The sequence below is a fragment of the Anabrus simplex genome, chromosome 2, assembly GCF_040414725.1.
Source record: "Anabrus simplex isolate iqAnaSimp1 chromosome 2, ASM4041472v1, whole genome shotgun sequence".
NCBI classification, from domain to species: Eukaryota; Metazoa; Arthropoda; class Insecta; order Orthoptera; family Tettigoniidae; genus Anabrus; species Anabrus simplex.
In genome coordinates, this window is record NC_090266.1 from 455,399,960 (window position 1) to 455,426,592 (window position 26,633).

Here is a 26,633-nt window from a genome sequence, read left to right on the forward strand (position 1 = left end):
CAGTTGAAAGAAACTTGATTTGAAAGCATTTACAAACTTTCAACAAATAACTGCTGATCACTAACATAATTTCAGATGATCGTGTCAGTCACTCACTCTGTTACAAACATGTGTCTGAAATGTGCTGAATTGGACATGGTTAGAAGAAATGTTCAGTATTGCTTGTTACCGAACGAGTTGGCCGCGCGGTTTGGGCCACGTAGTTGTGAGTTTGTAATCGGGAGATTGTGGGTTCGATTCCCACCGTCGCGCGTCGGCAGCTCTGAAGGTGGTTTTACATTTCCACACCAGGCAGTCATAGAGGCCACAGTCGCCATTAGACCGGTCTATGTCGGTGGGACGTAAAACAAATTGCAAAAAAAGTATTGGTTGATCAACTTATCTTACATTTGTGTTGTTCAAAAAGGAGTGAAAATGCAATACCAAGTAGAGCTCGATTGTAGATTAGGGTTAGAATTGCGAGATTATGAGAGAAGGCAATCGTTTATTATTTTATTGTATTGTGTTGTGTATATGAAAGGAAAGGAAATGAAGATTTTACTTGAAAAGGAGTGTTATATTTTGAAATTAGTTAATAGTTTTCATAAAATTCTTCTTTAATTTCTGCTCTTACACCTCAGGTCATCTTGCCAAACCAGATCCGCCAGATAAATGCACAATAGTGCAACAGACATTCAGTTCGCTGAGGGTAGCTTGCAACGCTCCTTCCTATAACATTCCGACCACCTACGTGCTGCAAGCTTACGACGCCAGGACCCGACGCCTAATAGCAAGTGCCACGTCCCAGACGCCTGGGAGACTCGAGGTTACCGATCTGCCTCCAGAGCACAGTTCGCTCGTGTTGACAGTGCGCACGGTCACTGCGCATGCCACTAGCGATGCTCACACCATCTACACTCAAATGTACAAACAACAGGAAGAGCAGAGCGTCGGTAAGAGGGCTCACTCATGCTGCCATCTATCTCGCCTTACTAATAACAGCTTTAAGCATCTCAATTGAGGATATTTTAAGAGATTTGAAGAAGTTGGCTTTATTTAAGAATGTTAGTTTAATACAAAATAAACCTCAAGTACATCAGTACCTTCTTACCCATTTAGTGTAAAGTAACATGTGCATTAGTTATGCGTACGGGGAGCAACAAAGCGCGGCATTTGAAAGTGTGTCGTGCTATACTGGGTCAGTGGTTCGTTCTAGTGGGTCGCGTCTGATCTTATATAAGAAATCATGGAGTGCATTTAGAACTGCCTATCAGTAGGCCTAATCAGATTCGAGAGCTGCTCGATAGTCAATCAGGTTAACCAGATATGAAAGATCTGCTTGACATGCCTGCATTAGAGAGAACGACGCAAATTGTGGTCAGAGTAATCTCCAGACACGAGCACTTACTAGGCTATGTAAGGAGCAACTGACTGAAATATGTTTTAAGCACATATATAACACTTTCGATCCGATTACGCTCTTTATGACATAAATATGTCTACCCTTCAACACGCTGAATTAAGTGTGTTATTTTAAACTAGAGATCGTTCTTGGTGTCATCGTATGAAACACGACCCTGATCCTGCCAACATAACTATTTTTGTTTCGAGTTTGTTCGAATATGTACTTAAGATATGGTACTACCTAGGTGTATCCCTACCCATTGACTTTAATATATCTCCAGAAATCTTATCAAGTCCAGCTGCTTTTCTAGCTTTCAACTTTTGTAACTTTTTGTAAATATCTTCATTATCATCACTAGTATTAGTCACCTCCTCTATCTCAACTGCATATTTATGCCCAACTATCTTTACATACCGTTGACTGAACCCTTCTGCCTTCTGTAAATCCTCGCATATAGACTACACGGAGGCGTAATGTACGCAATACGGGGCCCGCGTGCCAAAATAAAAATTTGGACCCACTACAATAAAACGTAAAAACCTATGAATAACCAATATAAATTTAATGTAACGCAATATATTGTCAAGATATATAAACAAAGGGATTATTCGGCATTGTAAAATTATTAAAAATAATGTTTAATTGGATTTCTTTTACTGGCTCCCTGGTTTAACGGCTAAGCTGCTGAGTTGACAAACATCCATCACTAAGATGTTCGTACTTAGCTTTAATTTGTTTCATTATTCAGTAAGAATTGAACTATATTCCTTAATCGATACTGAAGTCTCGGTTATAATAATTTAACAAAAAAAAGAACAACAGTAAATCAAAAACTGTTCAAATAAAGTTTCAAAAGTATCAAACCGCACAACTGATAAGCGTAGTCTGTTATTAACTTTGCGCAGAGAGAGACAGCTGAGAGTTGACTTATTGCTACTACATCAACTTCTTGTGGACATTATACTGTAGATTGTTGTTTAATAAATGCGTACCAAAAGTTAAATATCCAGCAAAATGTATGCATGATACGATCTCGGGTGCCCTATGCATCAACAAAGTATCATTACATCAACAAAGTATCACTTTCTAAGTAAGATATATTTTTGTATCAATTTTCATTATTGTAATTATTTTTCAATGATTTGGTGCAGGACTCTTGTGAGGAGCGTATCGCGGTGATGCGAGAGGCGGCGAGGGCAAGCATTGTTTACACAAACCAGGGCCTCTCAGGGTGTATGCACCAGTGCATTGCGCTGTGCACGGTGCAAAATACGACTTCGCTAGGTTGACCAGTGTGCAGACCCCCACTCCTCGATTTGAAGCAATAGCGCTGTCTCTCTCTCTTTCCCCACGCCTGTCTTGCTCGCTCCGCTGTCTCCCTCTTCCTCACTTGCTCCGTAGCGCTCCAAATTCCAGCCGGGTTGAGCCGAGCTTAGCCGAGTAGCCAGAGACGAACCGTTGGTCCGAGCCAAGCCGAGTGGGACTGTTGCACTGTGCGTAGGACCTCTGTGCCTCAGTTTGCACGCGTGAGATTTTGGACGTTTGAGAGGCCCTGCAATAAACTAATGCTAGGTGCAACCAAGTAGCAATTCCTATTCGTACAAAGTGTAATAAACTCACAACTATTTCGACTGATTCTACAAAATGATAATTTCTATGCAGAGTAACATTAGGCTAGATATATATATATTTTTTACGAGGTCTCTCTCTCTCTCTCTCTCTCTCTCTCTCTCTCTCTCTCTCTCTCTTATTCAGGGGCCTTGGTTTTGATTCTCAGCTCATTCAATGATTTAAAACCTGATTTGAGGCGTTGAAAAGGGATTTCTCATCCTATTAAGTATACGTATAACTGAGGAGCCCTTCCAAATGATTCACAGAAAGTACATGATGACAGCTGATGACAGCTACTCGTCATCGGATGCGCCAGGTAAGGCTCCATTGCAGGCCCTCACGTTACGCTCCTGCATATCCGCTATCATTGTCCATTAATGATTCCTGGAATGTCATTTCTGGAACTTGTTTCTTCCTTAAAATATATTTTCATACCCTTCCATTTTCCCCTCATATTCATACTACTTCCAATAATGCTTGTCATCGTGTTATTCTTGGTGGACGTGTTTGCTAAATTAAATTTCCTAGTAAGTTCCTTTAATCTCTCCTTGCTTCCACAACCATCATTAGGGTAACTCTATTTCTCCCTAACCTGCACCTCCTTAATCTCTCTATTTCTCTGTTATAATAGAGTTTGTATTTACGCTTCCTTACCTCCTTTTCATACCAGTTTTCACACTCCTCGGCTATTGCTTTAAAACCATCCCGTAGGTCATTCATATTTTTATTTACCATTTTCCATCTATCATAATTACTGTTTACAAACTCCCTCTTGCTTCTCTAATCTACCATTTGTTAATGTTTCATAGTGCTAATTTTATAACCTTCCTTTCTATCACATTTATTTTTAACTACGACTAAAATAGCATCGTGATCATTTATGCCATCTGTTACTTCAGTTTCTCTATGCACTTCATCCGGTTTTATCATCACCATGTCTAGAATATTCTTCCCTCTAGTTGGTTCCTTTACTTTCTGATTCAGCCGACCTTCCCAGTTTAATTTATTTACCCTTTGTAGATCATGATATCTGTCATTTTCGTTACCTTCCCAGTCAACATTTGGTAAAGTGAGATCACGTCCTACAGTTACATTCCTTTCTGTGTCGTTCCCCACATGACTGATTATCTTACCAAATGAAAAAATGAAATGGCGTAGGCCTATGGCTTTTAGTGCCGGGAGTGTCCGAGGACATGTTCGGCTAGCCAGATGCAGGTCTTTTTACTTGACTCCTGTAGGCAACCTGCGCGTCGTACTGAGGATGAAATTATGATGAAGACGACACATACACCCAGTCCCCGTGCCGGCGAAATTAACCAATGATGGTTAAAATTCCCGACCCTGTCGGGAATCGAACCCGGGACCCCTGTGACCAACGGCCAGCACGCTAACCATTTAGCCATGGAGCCGGACATCTTACCAAATAATTCTGCATTATCGTCGGCGTCACCCTATCCAGGTCTGTCCCCATGAACGATCATTTACGAACTACGTTTGTTTTAGTTATTAGCTGGAACGTATTTAGGATTCGTATTTAGGATTAAGTTTTGAGTCAAGGCATGCCACCATTACGGACATTGCAGCTCTTCGCCAGCGTGCGAAACGAGGCTGCCATCGAATACATGCAATTTGCAATACCTGGAGTGTTCGAACGTGTCCGACAATCAGTGAGGTGGCGGGTTCAGACATGCATTCAGGCACATAGTGGACAGTTTGAGACTTCTTATATTAGAATGCAGTACCGGTATCACTGCTGGTGCACCAACATGATGACAGCTACTCGTCATCGGATGCGCCAGGTAAGGCTGTAACCAATAATTCCGGTACAAAGTTGGAAAGTCTGCAACTGGTAAACTTCGACCGTAGGGCATATGTTCATAGGGGCTTTTGTGTTGATTTGGGGTATACTATGCATCTCCAACCCGATTGCTTCCCATATGTTTGGGAATATCCTGTATAACTAGTGACCATCAATTACAGGTTGAATTTAAATGTAGTTATATACAGTACACTATCTACCAAAAAGTAACTGCGTCGGACTAAGTGGTTCAGATAGTAGAGCGCTGGCCTTCTGACTCCAAGTTGGCTGGTTCGGTCCTGGCTCAGCCCGGCAGTATTTCAAGGTGCTCAAATACGCCAGCGTCGTATCGGTAGATTTACCGGCGCGCAAAAGAACTCCTACGGGACAAAATTCCGACACCTCGGCGTCTCCGAAAACCGTAAAAGTAGTTAGTGGGACTTAAAACCAGTAACATTAAGTTATGAAACAGTGATTGGGCGCCCATAATGGTTGGTAATTTAGTACGGTACGTCAGTTGTGTGGTGATATATTCTTCACGACGTACAAGAACCAGCTGTCAAAGAGAGGGCACGAGGTACAGAGCTATTGGACATCGATAAGGACATGATTGTGGGCTACCACCTCAGTGGACTCTCTAGCAGGGCGATTGCAGGTCCAAATCAACAGTAGTATTCGTCCTACGTAAGTGGAAGGTGGGTGAGCATTGTGCCAATGGTTCAAATTCTGGGCGATCTAAACTTTTGACCGATAGAAATAGCAGAACGCTGAAACGTGAAATTGTCCAAAATAGGGCACAACCGATAGGATTTCCATGCAGCAACATGAGTGTGTTTCCAGTGGAACATTGTGTACAGACACCCACCAACTGGGATATTCCGAAAGAGAGCAGTGGCCCATAAGCCCCATTCCACGAAAGCCAATAAAGATCGGGAACTCAGGTGGTGTTTGGAGGGATGCAGCTGGGCAATGGAGCAGTGTAAATCACTTCTGTGTAGTGATGAGTTGAGATCACGTTATTTCGGTGCGATGGTCGTCTATGGGTGTGGATTCTACCCGGAGAACGGCTTCTGCCGGTGTGTATAGCGCCAACCAGGAAATTCGGTGGTGGTGGAGTGACGCTATGGGGTTGTTTCTCGTACTTTGGCGTGGGACAGCTGGTGCTCGTCCATGGCCGCATGAGCACAGAGGCACATAATAACATTTTGAATAATGAAATACTCCCAACGTTGAGGTGTTTTTACGGAATGGGCCCTTGTTACTTCCAGTATGGCAATGCTGGATGCCATGTTTTGTGAGCTACTAGACAGTGGTACGCCGACGACAATGTTCACCGATTGGACTGGCCCGCTAAATCCAATAAGCTCACCGGACAAAAAAAATAATTACAAGCATCATTTAATACCGTGTAACTCTGCCTCTGGACTTGATAACCGCCTTGATTCGGTTAGGAAGTGAGTCCACAAGGTTGTGCAGGTACTTCGCATCCAGCTTAAGCCACTCGCTGAGGACTTGATCGCTCAATCCCACCAAATTGCGGGGATGCTGATGTCGGTGTTTTACCCGCTGTTCCAATATGTCCCACACATTTTCAATGGAGTTCAAGTCAGGTGATTTTGTAGGCCAATCGAGTTGTAATAGGGTGGGTGAGTGTTCATAAAATCAGTCACATATGCATCCAGGCTGATGAACTTTGCTGTTGTCATCTTGACAAATCGGGTTATCAATAGCATACTCATCATGCAGATGTTGACTGAAAGGCAACACCTGATCATCCAGAATGTTTAAATAAACATGCTGGTTCATGTTAGTGGTCATCTCAGTGAGCGAGCCCAATCCATGATACGAAAAACACCCCCAAAACATCACAGACCCACCTCCGGCTTGAACCTGACGTTGCACACATCCAAGACGAAATGCTTCATTTAGGCTTCGACGACGTGCGTCATTGGAATACAGACAAAAACGTGATTCGCCAGACCAAGTTACGTTCTGCCAGTCAGTTACTGTCCACGTTCGATGATTTCTAGCCTAATGAAGATGCGCAGCTTTATGTGCCTGTGTGAGCAATGGCCTCTTGCAAGGTGACCGACTTCTAATGTTCATTGCATGCAATTCCCCTCGCAATGTTCTTTCACTAACGGGTCGGAATGGGCCTTCATTCACTGACTGAAGCAATTCCTGTAGTGTTTGGAAGCGACTTTGATTCACAAGCCGTGAAATGCGTCTTCGGTCCATCTCAGTCAGAATCTTTTTCCGACCACAATGCCGGCGTCGTGTTTCGTGGCCACGTGTAGTACATCACTGCTTGTAGACACGTTGAGTTGTCCACTGCGAGACACCAGCAAATCCAGCAACTTCACGCACCCTATGGCCATGGGCACGGCCAAACACGATTGACCCTTTTTGCCACTCTGTCACATCCTTACATCTACCCATGTTGCCGTACGCTATCCGCATGAAACATCAATCTTGCACTGATCGCTACTGCCTTACGCTCACGTAGAAGCAGTGTGCCTGCGGTTGAGTACGGGACTCGTTCGCTGCGCCATCTGTACAGCCTTCACGATCCATCTGTCCGTGCGCGCTAGGTGTCCAGTGAGCTTAGAATATATTTGGGATGGATTGGGCCGCTAGGTGAGGTCTCGGGAGGAGCAACCAAAATCAATTGTTCAACTCTTGGAATGAATTTCTTGTTGTGCACTTTTGACAACCAACTAATCTCGAGGCTAAGTCCAATGGTACAAAAATGACTTTTTGTGTTATCTACAGAGTAAATTTAGGACTACCCATTGGAAGAATCTGCCTCTGATAGCTCGCTCAATGACTTCATGGTTAATGTGAGAAAGAAGAGGGAATGTATCTCAGCTAAGCTTTGAAATATAAACAAGCAAAAAGAAAAATCAGTATGGAATTTTACCTTTTACCTCAGAAAAGTTCATTTAATTCCACAATGACAAAAGATCTTGACGGAAATACTTGCAACCACATACAGAACTTTTCTAGAAGTGGCGATATTTTTAAGTGGTTTTCTAATATTTAGAAATAAATAACTCCTACAATACCTGACCCAAATGGATAAAATCCGGAGAAATGTATGCATTTAGAAGAAAGTTTTCGGAGAATAGTTTCACTGAGTTTCTTGGGCAGGCGTTAGGTTCTAGGTGGCATGTCATGGTATTCGAATGTGGTTCTTTTGATAGGAAAGGGACTGTGTTACTACATGTTTACAAATATGACCTTTTCTGTGAATCATTTGGAAAAACTAAGTATTCTGTCCTGGAAGAATTTAGAGAAGTATTATATATGGAGTTGTAAATCATTGCAGGTATTGCCATCAAGGCCTTTGATTTGTAAGATCCCATAAAAGTAACAGAGGTTGTAAATTTCCCTCAATGGGAGAACACAATGAACGGAGAAATGAAGACAGTGGATTGATAAACTAAGCTAAAGAAAACACAAAAGAAGATCCAAACCAACCAAACCCCTTGGCACAGCAGCCCCGAAGGGCCTTGGCCTACCAAGCAATCGCCACTCAGCCCGAAGGCCTAAACGTTAGGAGGTGTCGTGTGGTCAGCACGACGGATCCTCTCGGCCGTTATTCTTGGCTTTCTAGACCGAGGGTGCCATTTCACCGCCAGATAGTTCTTCAGTTGTAATCACGTAGGCTGAGTGGACCTCGAACCAGCCCTCAGATCCAGGTTTAAATCCCTGACCTTGCCGGGAATCGAACCGGGGGCCTCCGAGTAGGAGGCAGCACGCTACCTCTACACCACGAGGCCGGCAACAAAAGAAGATGATGTCTGAAAAAGTGTGTGCCTCGTACTTCGTGTGCGATAGAGATGAATTAATCTTGGGCATCAAAGCACCCATTTCCCTTAGAAAAATTTCTAAGTCCGCTCCATTCAGGACGTGCCATTTCACATGCATGTTGTATCCAATAGGGGTCGGTTTAAAATACTGTTAAATACTGTTGAAACTGGTCTGTCTTAACTATTGTTTACCGACATAACAGAAAAACACTCAACACAGCAACGACATACCACCTTATTTTCTCTCGTACGTTTACATAATCAACTAAGAAGGTACAGGGTTTTGCAGTAAATAACGTAAAAGTCTATGAAGGTCATCCTAAGACGGAGTTGAAAATTTGACCGCACTCGGCACTCGAACCGGAGTCCTCCACTCTGCGGACGGTTGCGGGACATTCCGCGGCAAGTTGGACAAAAAATAACTTATATCCCTTTCTAAATTCCTGAAATTTTAAATTCCATGTAGAAGAGCTTCAAAATCAAAATTATGTAAAAATATTTCCGAACTGTAACAGCATTCACAGTAAACGTCGTTAAATTTACCGTATAATATCATTTTTCGTGCCTTCCGTAGGCCACATTTCAGTTAGAAAAATTGAATGAGATTTTATTTTCACACACGTATAATATAGGCCACACACACACATAATATAGACTTGTAATTATATTTAAATCATGTGGATTATTCACGATATTATTGAGATAATCATTAACATGTTATGTTGTCCGACTCGCTGGCTGAACGGTCAGCGTACTGGCCTTCGGTTCAGAGGGTCCCGGGTCCGATTCCAGGCCGGGTCGGGGATTTTAACCTTAATTGGTTAATTCCAATGGCACGGGGGCTGGGTGTATGTGTTGTCTTCGTCATCATTTCATCCTCATCACGACGCGCAGGTCGCCTACAGAAGTCAAATAGAAAGACCTGCACCTGGCGAGCCGAACCCATCCTGGGATATCCCGGCACTAAAAGCCATACGACATTTCATTTCACATGTTATGTTTATTCAACAATAGAAAAATATCTGAATACATCAATCCTTATAGTTTTGGCAGTTTAGTAAATCTGCGTTGTAAAATTTGTTGGGGCGTGAATGATATTTATATACGAATCATAAATTAATAAAAACTGATATTGTGAAATTGAGCTCCCATAAGAAATACCTAGCTACTGAACAAGTGGGTAGCAGTGCCGCGCAAACTGCACATCATATAGGGTTGCAAATGTTGACGAACGAGTTTCGAAAAGTGAAGAAATAAATTCACATCAGTACATTTATAGAAAGACCAAACGCAGTCTGTCTCGTCCAAGAGGAAACCGTTTTGACTTCCCAGGATCTTAAATGTCATAAAGTCGGTTAAACTGAATAAATATATTTTCAGAACATGTTAATAAATAACTAATTCCTCAGACATGTAGGATATATATGTAGGATTATCTTTAATTGTAATGAAATAGTTAATAGTTTCTTCATAATATTTCTGTAAACAGGTGACCGACAGAAAAATATACTCGTACTATGTTCTACATTTAATATAACGAAGACTGCTGAACAGTGTGAACAGAGGAAGCTGCCAACTGGGCGGGGGGGGGGGGGAAGAGAGAGAGAGAGACTCACCTCTTTGATATTAAATGGTTATCATTAGAAGAGACATGTGCTGGGCAATGACTTAATTATTATGAAACCACTTGAAGGTACTCAGTCGGCCAAAGCCAAGAACTTTCGAACATAGAAATGGCTTGAGAAATTCACGGCCTTAGTCTCCATTTATTATTATTATTATTATTATTATTATTATTAACCATGATGTAACATCTAATGACACAGGGATAAGCTCAGCACTGTCGGCTGCGACGAATAAAGCCATTCTTCAGTTACTGTAATGGACAATACGATTCATGATGTTATAAATTAACTGTAGTGAAGGTATTGTAACTGACGGTGGCACTGATAATTGACCTGGAAACTACCTTCTTCAAATCTCTTACTGATATCCTAATATGTGCAAAACCAAGCTCCATTAAACATAAAAGATCTTCGCTCTGCGTGATGAGCAGCGAAAGCTGCCTGTATTACTGCTGTACGGTAGATAAAGGATTCATTCACATGAATTACCGATTGAATTAGGAAGGCTAGCATTGAGTTATGACTGGAACGCAAGGCAACGCACATATTGCTTGAGATATTAATGCTTATGGGTTGGTTTCCAAGGACAAGGTGTTCAGGGAAGCATGCTAACTCTTTGGTGGTGGAGATAATAATATCATCAAGTATAATTGTATATATAGATGAATTGGTGATGGCTTGTGTCTTTAAAATGATTTATTTTTGACACTCATAAGAATACATTCAATGTATGAATTCAGTACTGCATTATACAATAATAAAATTCAGCTCCTTTTATATGTACATTTATCTACTTAATGGATTTTAAACATTATGTTATTTTTCAGTCCGCCCCTGTGGTGTAGTGGTTAGCGTGATTAGCTGCCACTCCCGGAGGCCCGGGCTCGATTCCCGGCTCTACCACGAAATTTAAAAAGTCCACTCTGCCTCGGGAGGTCAACTGAGTATAAGTGGGGTCGATTCCCATCTCAGCCATCCTCCAAGTGGTTTTCCGTGGTTTCCCACTTCTCCTCTAGGCAAATGCCGGGATGGTACCTAACTTAAGGCCACGGCCGCTTCCTTCCCTCTTCCTTGCCCATCCCTTCCAATATTGCCATCCCCCAACCAGGCCCCTGTTCAGCATAGCAGGTAAGGCCGCCTGAGCGAGGTTCTGGTCCTCCTCCCCAGTTGTATCCCCCAACCCAGAGTCTCACGCTCCAGGACACTGCCCTTGAGGCGGTAGAGGCGGCATCCCTCGCTGAGTCCGAGGGAAAAACCAACCCTGGAGGGTAAACATATTCAGAAAGAAAGGAAGAATGTTTTTTAACTCCAAATTTACATTATCCTAAGTAGTGGAAAATTTTCATTAATTGTTAACATTTCTATTTCTTCAAAATAAACATTAAAATATACTTATAAATATACTTGTAATGGATCCTGCATTTGATAAGGAACTGGTTCATCCACAAAGGTGATAAAGTTAACATTTTGTAAATATGAAGTTAGCATTAATTGAGCCACGAACTTCAAATTAATTGTCATCATATTCACTTCATTTCGTTGAACTTTAAAATTACCTGAAAATAAAGAGAGGAATATTCAAATTTAAGGCTTTAAATAACAATGAATTTGGAGAAGCAATGATACCGAGAACATTTATCAAGACATTGCTTTATATTACAATCGGCAGGAGAGCTCGGCATTGTCCCTTGTCTCCTCAACTCTAAAGACGTGTTTCAAAAGTAATATTTTTTGAGCTCTCAGAGCTCACAAAGACCTCTATACCTTCCCTGCCAACTGGTCTGCAAATATTCGATAATCGCGATGAATCCCTCAGGCGTATTGATTTACTGCCTTTCATACGAGACAACTCCTCAGTTACAGTTAATAGGATGAGTAACCCCTTTTCAACCCCTCAAAACAGGATTTAAATCGTTGGATAAGCCAGGAATAAAAACTAAGGCCCCTGAGTAAAAGAGTGAGAGAGGCACACACATACACGACCCATAATTACCGGTATGGAGTTCGCACTAGCTTAGGGAGTGAACTGGGACGCATTTACGATGAGTAGTTTATTAAATAGTGAAATACGTTTTTACGTCTTCCTTCAGCATAATAAAACTTTGCACATGACACAAAAAAGTACAACAGATATTCAAACTGCTGTCCTTACATTTTCTTTTCAGCACTTTTAAATTTCTGAGCATTAGTAGAAGTTTCTAAATAGCCTGAGATAAAACCCAGTAAACTGTAAACTGTCTACGTATTAATGACAAACCCATTTCTAAGTCACTGGGTTTCCATCATCCTTGTAATCTTGAAGATATTGCGAAAGGGGCCGATGTCCTAGATGTTAGGCCCTTTTAAACAAGTTTCATCATCAAGATACTAGAGTATCGTTACCAGATCTTTTCCGGGGACAGATATAAAAACTACTTATGTAGTGTGCTGTGTATGAGTTTGCCATCACCGGGCGAGTTGGCCGTGCGGTTAGGGGCGCGTAGCTGTGAGCTTGCATCCGGGAGATAGTGGGTTCGAATCCCACTGTCGGCAGCCCTGAAGATGATTTTCCATGGTTTCCCGTTTTCACACCAGGCAAATGCTGGGGCTGTTCCTTAATTAAGGCCACGGTCGCTTGCTTCCAACTCCCAGGCCTTTCCTATCCCATCGTCGCCGTAAAGCTGCGTTTACACTAGGCTCAATTCCCTCGCGAAATAATTTCGCTCTCCCACCCCTGAGTAATTGCGGAGTGAGAGCCCTCGCTGCGAGCCGGAGCTCAGTCAGTTTTTGTACGCGCATCAAACGGTTTCGCTCATCGAATTTCGCTCAGTGTAAACGTAGACCCCATAGTTGCGCGAGGGATGAATCCAGAATAGTGCTTGCAGCTCATCGGGCTCTACAAAAATCGAGATTTTATGTGGAATCCGAAGAACAAAAACTATTTCAATCGCAATAAAAGAGAAGATGCGTGGAAGGAAATTAGTTCTCAACTAAATTTTCCTATTTCTACGGGGCCGATGACCTTCGATGTTAGGCCCCTTAAAACAACAAGCATCATCATCCTATTTCTACAGTGAAAGGGAAGATGAAAGCGCTACTGGGATCATATCGAAGCGAAAGATCGAAATAAAATAAGAGCAGAGTAACTGGATCATGTAAGCAATTACTATTGGTTTATAATGCAAAATTGTCATTTCATTACTTTTTTGAACCTACCGGTACCCATATTGAAGCATTCTTGGGTCATTGTGAAGAACTTACACTGACGGCACGAAAAACGCAACACTTCAATTTCTTACAAAAACTGAAATTTATTTTAACTTTATGACACTTTTATGACACTAATCTACTATATGATGATAAAAAGTTGTAGCGGCTGGAGGGACAAAACAAGTTTCCATGTTAGCTGCAAAACCAGAGCTGAAACTTTCAGGCTTGTCAAAGGCGGCTCGCCCCACTCGTGCTATTTTTCGCTCTGAATTGCGCTCTGTTTTGGGTAGTGCGAGATTTCACTCGAAGTGAGTAAGTTTCGCCCGAGCGACTTTCGCCAGGGAGTTTCGCTAGTGTAAACACAGCTTTAGACCTATCTGTGTCGGTGCGACGTAAAGCCACTAGCAAAAAACAAGTTTGCCACCTGGCTACATTGTTTCATAAAAATGTTAAAGGATGAAAATACTCATTTTATTTGCATACTGTTTATTTATTTATTTATTTATTTATTTATTTATTTATTTCGTGTTAGCATGCCTTTCTGTTCCCACGTGTTCTACAACAGAGATTTCCCACTGTTTCTGACACTAAAGGTTGTTTAACATTAAGAAACGAACGGCAGCAGATTTTTTTTACACTTGGACGGAGAAAAGGAAACTCCTTCAGCATCGAATCATTTACTGAACATTTTCATTCTTTATACATTTTTCGAACGCTGTAAACTATTCTAATAACTTTCATCACCATGCAGGTGTTCTTTGTGTTAACAGTGTAATATAAAATAATTGAAATAAAAGTGCCCGGCTCCATAGCTAAGTGGTTAGCGTGCTGGCCTTTGGTCACAGGGGTCCCAGGTTCGATTCCCGTTAGGGTCGGGAATTTCAACCATAATTGCTGTATTTCAGGCTGAGTGTGTGTGTTGTCTTCATCATCATTTCATTTTCATCACGACGCGCAGGTCGCCTACGGGTGTCCTCGGACACTCCCGGCACTAAAAGCTATACGCTGTTTCATTTCATTTCATTGAAATAAAAGTAAATACAACAATTAATAAAAATAATTAATCGAAACGTCCGTAGTATGGACGCCAGAGTTCACCAGAATGGATCCCTCAAATGTTAATAAAGCATGATAATTCTATCTCCCAGGACGTGTACATAAAGGTGCGTACTGGTACATCTAACCTTCTGAACACAACTAAATAGGTAGCAACTGCACCTAGTTCATTAATAACTCCACTGATTCTAAAATAACTATCTATATTCTGAACAACATCCGTGCGTGAGCGCCTCATCAACACACCAAAATGTATATAAAATACACTCATAACATACTGCTGGAAGACTCCATATTTACAACAACAAAAACAGTGGGAAACCAAAAGCGAGGATCAAGCTACCATTTGCAGTCAGTCCGTTGAATAAAGCACATGAAAAAAACCTACAACCTGTTTACCAGTCTTTGACCGGGTCAGGGATGTAATGAATGAATCAGATATAGGCTGTTATTACGATGGGGTCGCCACTCCCAAAGTGGAACAAAGCACATAATATAGATAAATACCCTTCACTGTCTCTGTGTATCAACACAACTTGCATGTTCTCATAATTGGCACTTCTTACATCACACAGATACTGTACCTTTATAATACTGTGTTCACTGACTCTAACACTTGGTTTAAAATTACATACACTCGAACAACACACGTTTGTTGTTCCAGAACGTAAATTATGGAAAGTCTGAAATACAGCACCCCTAAACTCTCACCAACATATAAGACACCAAACCGCCGCAAGTGATAAAATAGCATGTTCCTAAGCACTCCACAGTTTATAGGTCAGTACCACACATCACATTTCACAAAATACCACGTCAACCACGTTCCACACTAATTTTAAGGCAACTCCTCGTTCCACAAACGTTATATCTCTTCTATAGCACCAAAGATTTTAAGACAAGCATGTTTCACAAAAGTTACATCTCCTCTCACGTTCCACTAAAGATTCAAGGCAAGCATGTCTCACAAAAGTTACGTCTCCTCTCACGTTCCACCAAAGATTGAAGGCAAGCATGTCTCACAAAAGTTACATCACCAACGTTCCAAGTCCTCTCCTCCATGTTCCACTAAGGTTACTGGTCAAGTATCTCGCTGTTTTCTCACATGATAAATAGACCTCAGCTTACTCCTTCTCTCATATGGAACGTCTAGATTGATCCTGGCCATCCAATCACGAGTGGAAGACACTCTTGCCATACCAAGACCACGCCCCGAACCTCTTTCGGGTCCCAAGACAATAACAAAAATGCCACCTCATCGGACTCTGGGCTATCCACATGACTCACGCAAACTTTCTGAGTTGAAATAGCACTGTTTACCCATCCGCTTGTACAAAACAAATTACTCATATCACATATGAAGACCTTCCAACTTAAAATATAAAGAATAAATACACAAATTAAATAATAGCAATAATACGAATAATGACAATAATATCTCTTGCTTCGGAATACAATACGAGGGTGTGATATATGTACTATCATAACAGAGAACGCACAAACCGGCTGCAAAAACATGCCATTTAATTTCATGTCACCTCATCTACGACCACGCATCAGGAAAACGGGTCTAGGGTGTGACATAGGCCTACATACTGTTGCCATTTTTTATCAATGAAAACCATTTTATAGACATGATCCATGTTAAAGGATGTTGCAAAAAAAATTAGATTTATAAAACGTTGAAATCTTGCAGGGGAGAGCTTCAAAATACGTTTTAACTTACAAATATTAATATCTACCAGGTATATTGCAAAATTCTGCCTCCGAATATGCTCAGCAAACAAGATCATAAGTTGGTAAGTAATTCAGAAGTACAATCATATGATATAAATGTCATAAATTTTACTATATAAGGATGCAATTTTTGTTGTGCAATCCTTATAAATAATTCTATAAGGAAGACAAAGTTGCGGAAGTTCGGTACTTCGTACGACCTTGACAGATGGCTCGTTCTTCAGAACATAATTCTAGGATCTCAGTAAAAGTAAAATTGTTTCTCGCAGAATCATGTTTCACTGAATAAATACCGGGTGAGTCAGCCGCGCCTGACGTTTTATGCTGTTAGGCATCCCATCGAACGTCACGGGTGTCGTTATGGTCTATTATCCTTTGCCGTATACCAAGCAACAATCGCCTTTAATCACTCACCGCACCATTACCTTTGCAAAAGCATGTACCGCCGGGCTGAGTGGCTCAGACGGTTGAGCCCCTGGCCTTCTGAGCCCAACTTGGCAGGTTCAATCCTGGATCAGTCCGGTGGTATTTGAAGGTGCTAAAATACGTCCGCCTCGTGTCGATAGATTTACTAGCACGTAAAAGAACTCCTGCAGGACAAAATTCCGGCACCTCGGCGTCTCCGAAAACCGTAAAAATGTAGTTTGATGGGACGTAAAGCTAATAATATTATTCTCATCAAAATATGTACCGTATGCGACAGGCATTTACACAATGCATCAAACTGCCATACACCGAGCTCGGTAGTTGCAGTCGCTTAAGTGCGGCCAGTATCCAGTGTTCGGGAGATAGTGGGTTCGATCCCCACTGTCGGCAGTCCTGAAGATGGTTTTCCGTGGCTTTCCATTTTTCACACCAGGCAAATGCTGGGGCTGTACCTTAATTAAGGCCACGGACGCTTCCTTCCCACTCCTAGCCCTTTCCTATCCCATCGATGCCATAAGACCTATCTGTGTCGGTGCGTCGTAAAGCAGCTTGCAAACTGTCATACGGTTATGTAAAAAGTACGTGCCAATTATGAGCTTTCAGTGGGCTATGAAATGAACACTAAAAGTGACGGCATACTGATATAAAACGTGTGTGCATTTGTGAAGCGGAAGTAGTAGTCCAACTTTCTGGAAACGTGTTCGCTGGAGTCGCCGTGGTGTCATAGGTTAAGTGCGGTGCTGTTAATACAGCTGCGTTTGGTAAGTGGATTCGAATCCCACTTGAGCCTGTAAATTTTATTCGTATTTTGTAATTCTAGAATCATCCACAGAGCCAATGTATTCGAATGCCCTCACGTCGTGGGTTATTTCTTTCTTTCTTTCTTTCTTTCTTTCTTTCTTTCTTTTTCTTTCTTTCTTTCTTTCTTTCTTAATCCGTTTACTCTCCAGGGTTGGTTTCTCCCTCGGAATCAGTGAGGGATCCCACCTCTACCGCTTCAAGGGAAGTATCCTGGAGTGTGAGACATTGGGTCGGGGATAAAACTGGGGAGAACGACCAGTACGTCGCCCAGGTGGCCTCACCTACTATGCTGAACAGGGGCCTTGTGGGGGGATGGGAAGATTGGAAGGGGCAGATGACCTAGATTAGATAAAAAAACTTACGTTGAACGAGGTGTGGTTGAATGACGAGCATTCTAATGTTTTCGTGTCATCGCACTCCACGACTATGCCACAACCTGCCAAAGTAATGAAATTTTCTTCGTGGACTGACGTTCATGATGCTCCTGTTCCAACAGATGAGCTGGAAAGATATTTAAAGCAAAATTGTGGAATGGAAGAAGATGGATATGGCGTCCTATTGGAGAACAAAAGGACAAAACTATTCAAAATTTCACCAGCTCGCTAAGAAAGTAATATGTATGCAAGCATCAAGTTCAGCTTCAGAGATAAATTTCAATTCAGCGGGCTTCATTATCTTCTACATCCAGACGATTGCTGATGCTCTTATTTTCATTCACAGTAATTTCATTCCACCACAATTAGCAATGTCCAATAAACTACGCACACTAAATAAAAGCTATGTTCAGGTTTGTTTGTGTTGTTGGCATATTGCACGTCATTTCTGTTTGTATTTTATTTTGAGATAAACGCGAAAGAAGTCCTATGAATGTGCTTCGTGTTATTTAGATTCATTTTCAGTTAATTTGGTGTCAATTGCAGACGAATATTAGTGTATAATAAAGTTTCTGTTTGTTTTCTATTATTATTATTACAGTGCAAGAGAAATCTCTACCGTTTAATTTCCAAATGCGATTAGCCCACTTAAAAATATGTTATTAGCGTACGGGAATTCGTAGAGAGAATGATCCGAATAGTAGTGTGACGTGAACATTTCGTTGTGCACGGCGCACATGTTATTGTGGAAAAGTACTCAAGGTTGTTCTACTGGGCCCGCCCAGTGCGGTGGACTGCGGTGGGCTCTATGAGCCCATTGCTGTGGGCCAGTACTCTGCCGCGTCAGAAGAGAACGGCACTGCACGGGCTGGGCTGCCGGAGCCCGTGGGTTTGAAGTGCTGCGCGGTGGGTCTGGCTGCAGGACTCTGCTCATAGGATGAAGTCCAGTGGCGTCAAATCGGGCAATCTAGCAGGCCTTGTGCCAGGTCCTCCCCTTCCTATCCATCGACCGGGATGTGTAACATTCAGATACTTGCAAACATCTGCTGATATGCGAGGGGGAGCTCCGTCGTGTTGATACCACGTGTTACACGCTCACCCAGGGACACATCCTCTAGCAGCAATGGTAGTTGGTCTTGAAGAAACTGTAGGTACCGGGCTCCTGTCAAATGATCCTCAAAAAAATATGGTCCATTTAGGTGATCACCCAGTATACCACACTGGACATTTACTCGCCAACGTGCCTGAAATGCTGCCGTCTTACCCAGTGAGGATTTTATTTATTTATTTTTTTGCTAGTTGCTTTACGTCGCACCGACACAGATAGGTCTTATGGCGACGATGGGACAGGGAAGGGCTAGGAGTGGGAAGGAAGCGGCCGTGGCCTTAAGGTACAGCCCCAGCATTTGCCTGGTGTGAAAAATGGATTTTCAACACTCCAGTAGTGCATATTATCACGATTCACAGAGCCATTATTATGAAATCGTGCCTCATCAGAAAATAAAATGTGAGATACAAACACTGGATCATTTGCCACTTGCGTCAGTATCCACGCACAGAAATAAACACGAGTTTCGAAATCTCGTCCGTGGAGTTCTTGATGTAGTTACAGATGATACACGCGAAAGAAACTGCAATGCAATATCCTTACAACATGCCACTACACATTCAATATGCATGCTATTGGTCGAATGTGGCACGAATGGCCTCTTATTTGGTCCTCATAGTTTACAATGTGAATAAAAATATTTATCGCTGGTGGGATTCGCACCCACCTACCAACGCAACATGCGTCAACACGTCTGTGGTTAGTCCGCTACACCCAGGTCCCAATCAAATAGCTTAATATGATAATAGTGGAAACTCCAGCGAGAAACTGGCGACACCGCTTCTGCGTGCCATCTAGCGGTTCGAGAGGCTAACTACTCTTGCTACTGCTGTCAGCTGTGTACGCCAGAAGTGAATTATTTGTACTTCAGATAGTTTTGTGCTTGTTATGTATCACGATTTTGGAAATGGCAGGAAGAGGAGTTATTTGTGCTGTGTATGGATGTTTTCATTACAGAAGACAAAGTGATCGCAAGCCGTTTTACAGATTCCTAACAACAAAGTGCTGTGAGTATAGGCCTACCTGTTAAATGTTTACGTGCCGGTATTTTTTTCTATTTATGAGAACATACTTTCTTTAAAATATTGTTATGATTAAACCTATGAATTTTATCGATTTTTAGGTGTACTCAGTGGGTGAAGAGCAGAAGGACAGATTTAGATGAAAGGTATGAGGGTATGTTTAGCCACCAGGGTCCTCAGCCATTCTGTAGCTTCTGGAATGCTAGTTCATGTGCCATTCAATTCTTTGCAATAAGTGCTGCAAACACTGCAGAGTTTATAGAAATGTGTGATATTTTTAATTCTTGAAGTCTCAGTAGCCCCAAAGAGTACAGGAGACCCTTAAACAATGACTCAGGGCATATGAAAAAGCTGGATGAACAACTCAAAGTTTTGAATAATCGCAAAGGCAACCCTCTCTGTATTCAGGGTTGGATAGACAATATTTCTGCACTGAAACTATTGTGGTCTGAATTATATAGTGATTATGGTTTTCATTATTTGCTAACAAGGAGGCTCACACAGAACTGCATTGAAAACATTTTTTCCATCATCAGAGCAAGAGGAGGTAACAATGTAACTCCAGATGCAACAAAATTTCGCAGTACCATAAGGAGTGTTATGATAAATCAATTGATCTGTGCTTCTGATGACAGCAATTGTGAATCTGATGTTGCAGACTTTCTACTGACTCCTAATGATGTGATAAATTGCAAGTTTGATGCTAATGTCACTCGACAGTGTGAGTTAAGTGATCACTGATTATGACTATGATATAATACAGGAAAAATGCAGACAATTATGTCATGGGCTGGGTATGTAGCAAATTTCTCCATGCTGAGTGTAGGGATGTATTGTCATCTTATGATAATGATAGCCGCCTCTGTGGTGTAGTGGTTAGCGTGATTAACTGCCACCCCCGGAGGTCCGGGATCGATTCCCGGCTCTGCCACGAAATTTGAAAAGTGGTACGAGGGCTGGAACGGGGTCCACTCAGCCTCGGGAGGTCAACTGAGTAGAGGTGGGTTCGATTCCATCCTCGAAGTGGTTTTCCGTGGTTTCCCACTTAACCTCCAGGCGAATGCCGGGATGGTACCTAACTTAAGGCCACGGCCGCTTCCTTCCCTCAGCCTGTTCACCATAGCAGGTGAGGCCGCCTGGGCGAGATACTGGTCATACTCCCCAGTTGTATCCCCCGACCACGAGTCTGAAGCTCCAGGACACTGACCTTGAGGCGGTAGAGGTGGGTTCCCTCGCTGAGTCCGAGGGAAAAACCGAACCTGGAGGGTAAACAGATGATGATGATGATGATGATGATGATGATAATGATTATAGCATGGGAAACTTGCACATAGAAATGAAAAGTATGACAATTCTAAAATTATGTTTCCGAATATTTGTGGGGGAAAGTTAGATGCTAAAATATCAAGAACATTTGAAGATAGTTTCTTTTTAGTTTTTTTTAGAAAGCAAAGATGGGATTAGAAGAAAATTAAATGACAGGTTTTTGTCATTGAATGAATGTAGTGTAGGCTTATGTAACAGCTGTGTAAAATTACTGACTGACAAGTATTTCAAAGTCCTTATAAAGGCATATGTGAATATAACCTATGATTCAACAGTGAAAAATATTGCCTGTAAAAATACCAAGTTTAAAAAGATATTGCATGTGTGATTTGCTCTTGAAGACTGTAGGCCCTAGTCATAACATGACGGTCTAATGCTTTAATTTGATAATACATTTGTTTTATTCTTATCACTGGTTCATTCAGATCAACATCCACCTTTTTCCTTCCCTATATTATGTTACAAGAACGACGCAAACGTCTTAAAATCAGTATTTCGTTGGGTTGGAAGTCGAAATGTGTAGTGTTTGAATGGCGCGTTATGTTAGTGTTCCCTGCGAGCCGCTAGATGGCAGCACTACGTGCTGTCGCCGCTGCTCTGCGTGCTAAGTGAGGAGAGTTTCCACTATTATCATATTAAGCTATTTGCCCCGATTTACAAATGGGCTGACTGGGCATTTGCCCAGGGCGCCAGTTTTTGAGGGGCGGCGGTCGGCGGATCGAGTAATTATGGCCTGCGTGAATTACGTCTTAAATTCATTACACTCAAATTACTTTTACATTCCACAAACTATTCCAATTATTTTATTAGACTATATAAAATACTTTAAACTATTCTAACTTTAAAACCTGAATTTAATCTATATATTTAAATTTTGTGAAGAAAACGTGTCTTATTTCTAAAATTATTTACTTACATACAAACTATAAAACTGAACCAACGGCTTTTTAAATACAAATAAAAACAGCCTGATTCTTATTTGGCTGTTATCTTTATTTGGCTTGATAAGTTTAAGTATGAGAATTAATTGTATTTGCATAATGTGCTGTTTTAAAACTCATAATCTTGAAAACTGTAATATTTAATTTGTAAACAATTATATTTTAGAGGAACAGGAAAACGAGCAGAGGGGCGGGCGGCTAAATATTGTTTGCCCAGGGCGCTAACTACTTGAAATCGGGGCCTGGCTACACCACGGTGATTGTTGCTTCCTGCGTATCAGAAAGCGTACTTGGCGTAAAACTACGTCCCGCTTCACAAACTCGCACACGTGTTTTATCAGTATGCCATCGCTTTTAGCGATAATTTCATAACCAATCGAAAGCTTATAATTGGTAGGTACATTTTACATAACCGTATGACAGTATGATGTATAGTGCAAATACCTGTCGCATATATGTGTTTGCAAAAATCGTGCAGTGATAACGCAGTAAGTGCTTTAAAGGCGACTGTAGCTTGGTGTAAGGCAAAGGAAAATCGACCATCACCCCACTGACGTTCGTTGGGATACCTAAAAGCAGAAACGGCAGGCGCGGCGATAACCAGAGAAGGGATTTCCGTGGTTGACGTCTTAAATGAAAACCCTAAGTTTCAGTATCAGTTCCAAAATGTTGTTTCCTGAAGCACTGGGTTCTATATACTGAGTTAACGCCCCCTCTAATTTCCAATTCAACGTCTGGGCGAAAGTCTGAGACGGTCGAGCGGGAGGGAGGATCACGTAGTCGGCTGATGGTTGGTAGGTTCGAATCAGCTTCGTTGTTGACCACTCGGTTCGTCTGGAGCTTCCAGCGTATTGAGATGCAATCGCCTAGGCTGTTTTGCTGACTCTGTTGATGAACAAGTCTTTAGTTTCTCACTTCATTGAAATATGCTTAAATATCCTCACTAAAGTGAGGGTATTGCCCCAACAGACCACCAGTAGTTTAGAATTCGCTTCAGAAAGATGTAATACAGGCCGGAGCAGCCATTGTATGAAAACAGAAAATAATATTATTAATAATAATAATAATAATAATAATAATAATAATAATAATAATAATAATAATAATAATAATAATTGCTTTACGTCCCACTAACTACTTTAACGGTTTTCGGAGACGGAGCATAACAAAACCTTTATTAGATTAACTAGACATGTAACATTCTTCTTCCTCTTTAAGTGGTTACCCGCCAGGGTCGGTTTTCCCTCGAACTCAGCGGGGGATCCTCACCTCTACCGCTTCAAGGGCAGTGTCCTGGAGCTTCAGACTCTGGGTCGGGGGATATAACTGGGGAGGATGACTAGTACCTCGCCCAGGCAGCCTCACCTGCTATGCTGAACAGGGGCCTTGCGGAAGGGGGGGTAGATTGGAAGGGATAGACAGGGAAGAGGGAAGGAAGCGGCCGTGGCCTTAAGTTAGGTACCATCCCGGCATTTGCCTGGAGGAGAAGTGGGAAACCACGAAAAACCACTTCCAGGATGGCTGAGGTGGGAATCGAACCCACCTCTACTCAGTTGACCTCCCGAGGCTGAGTGAACTCCGTTCCAGCCCTCGTACCACTTTTCAAATTTCGTGGCAGATCTGGGAATCGAACCCGGGCCTCCGGGGGTGGCAGCTAATCACACTAACCACTACACCACAGAGGCGGACGATATGTAACATTACAACGCATTAAATAGGCCTTCATCAACCAAGCGAAGTGGCCTCGCGTGTTAAAGCGCTAAGGCTATAGAGACAAGGTCTGAATTCGAGAAGCAAGTTGGTTCGAACCCCACCGTCGGCTGTCCTGAGAATGGTTTCCTGTGATTTCCCATTTTCACTTCCAGGCAAATGTCGGGACAGTTCCACAGCCGATTCCGTCCATCCCCCTTCCACCTCCTTACCCAATAACAATGATTAATTTCGTCTTCATTAGCTCCTCATCTGAAGTTGGCGACAGGAAGGGCATCCAGCCGAAAAAACATGCCATATAATTTCATATCCCCGACCCCTATCAGGAAAACGGGATTAAGGGGTAGATATAGACTATTTATATATAAGCCTTCATCAAACTTTAAATGGATTTGTAATTGAACACTCTATCTCATGAAGTACTTGGATTGCACCAAAATGAGCCTTATCTCCAGTTTCCTTTCTAAATAAATAAATAAATAGTTCGCTTCTGTGGTGTACTGGTTAGTGGGATTAGCTGCCGCCCCCGGAGGTCTGGGTTCGATTCCCGGCTCTGCCACGAAATTTGAAAAGTGGTACGAGGGACGGAACGGGGTCCACTCATTCTCGGGAGGTCAACTGTGTAGAGGGGTGTTCAATTCCCACCTCAGCCATCCTCGAAGTGGTTTTCCATGGTTTCCCACTTTTCCTTAAGGCAAATGCCGGAATGGTATCTAACTAAAGGCCACGCCCGCTTCCTTCCCTCTTTCTTGCCTACACCTTCCACCTTCCAATTCCCCCACAAGGCACCTGTTCAGGATAGCAGATGAGGCCGCCTGGAGGAGGTACTGGTCCTGCACCCCAGTTTTACCCCCGACTCAAAATCCTACGCTCCAGGACACTCCACTTGAGGCGGTAGAGGTAGGATCCCTCGCCGAGACCGAGGGAAAAACCAACCCCGGAGAGTAAACGGATTAAGAAAGAAAGAAAGAAAGAAAGAATAAATAAGCTGAAACAGCTGGTCTCCAGACTTCCTTTGGGAAAACGAAGTACATGACAAACCGAGCGAGTTGGCTGAGCGGTTAGGGTCGCGTAGCTGTGAGCTTGCATTCCAGAGTTGATGAGTTCGAATCCCCCAGCCCTAAAGATGGTTTTCCGTGGTTTTCAGTGTTCACATCAGACAAGTACTGGGGCTGTATCTTAATTAAGGCCACGTCCACTACATTCCCAATTCTAGCTCTTTCCCATTTTTCCGTCGCGGAAAACTTTTGATGTGTTAGTGTGAAGTTAAACCACTACCAAAAAAAGTGCATGACAAACAACAAAACTGCGTCCCATCACCTGAGAACAGAATATGCAAGGTATCTCGGGGAGATTGTCCAGATGAAAGCTAGCAGAAGGGAAGTTGATAACAGCAGGCGAGAGAAGATGGGCATTGCCTTCCGCAGAGCATACAGCCTGTACAAAAAAAAAGGCCATCTCAAGGCCAGGTATGCTCAGTCATTACAACATAGTAATTAAAATGGAGTGTTTTATGAAAGTGAGTGCCTCGGAATGACTAGAAAGGCTGAGCTCAGAGAAGCCGAGAAATTTCAGAGAAAGATCCTTCGCAAGGTAATGATTCCAAAGATGGTAGCTAGACAATATAGGTTAAGAAGAAGCGAAGAACTGGATCAGGAAACGAACGACTGACGGAATCAACAAAAATCAAGACTGAGTGTGTCTCTGGACATTCTTACAAAACGGATGAAAAGTGGCTGACCTTACTGGACTGGTTTCTTGAGTCAGACAGGGTTAGTCTCAGGCGGGAGCACATCGTTCAGTGGTTAATTATCTTCCTCGGAAGATCAGTGGTGGTGTCCGACCCATGATCACGGGTACGATTCCAACCAACAAAAGAGAACACTAAATCTGATAGATTGCGTTTCATTTTAGCAGATCTACCAATAAAAAGAAAACTATATTACTCCTATAACAGCAACCCTGCAGTGTCTTCCTACAAGGATGTAGAAGTAAACGGGAGTGAAATACCAGCACTCCGTTATCTCTATATTTAAGACAGAAGGATGAGGTGAGGAAGTATATACGATGAGTAACGCATGGTAACAGCAGTGGCGATCTGACGGACCGAAGCCTAGCACAGCTATCCTCCGCCGGTCCCGGCACCTGTAGGCAGACAGCAGCAAGCCGCGTGAGGCGAGTCGATGGGAAGGGACGAGAGTCTGGGCTGCAATATCAGTCTCCGAAGCCTTGTTCTCAGAAATACGTGCGACGTGTTTTCTCATTGCTTTCAAGGTTTGCAAATGGAACAATGTGTCAGATGCTTACAATATAATGTGCTTTAGATTTCCATCGCTCGCATTTGAGGTTTGGGCTTCACTGATAGCCTTGGTAGCCCTCAGTATACGCCACTGGTTCGAGGATTTAACCTTCATTGATTATATCCCCTGATTCGGAGAATGGATATTTGTGCCGTCTTTGACATAATATTTCATCCTAGGTATGGCCCACCCTCACTGTCCGCGCACGTCGCCCATTGGCGTGAAATCCGAACACCTGTACCAGGCCTCTCCGGAGGGCACACGCCTATTTTTTACCAGAAAGAAATCGTGGCCAAAAAAAAAAGAACAAATTACCTCTTGTAATTTAACAATAGAATAGACAATTGAAGATTTATGCTTAGCAAAATACACTAGCTTATAGCCTCACCGGAATTCTCTGTTCTCTTCTTTAA

General features: G+C 42.4%; 1 protein-coding gene across 1 annotated transcript in view; it reads left to right on the forward strand.

The window, feature by feature from the left end:
- Positions 1-26,633, forward strand: part of LOC136863575 (uncharacterized) — a 633,079-nt gene that overhangs the window by 505,851 nt on the left and 100,595 nt on the right. Inside the window, exon 7 of the mRNA XM_067139956.2 lies at positions 621-932. Coding sequence (XP_066996057.2) covers positions 621-932 — 312 coding nt within the window. The remainder of the gene's footprint in view (positions 1-620; positions 933-26,633) is intronic.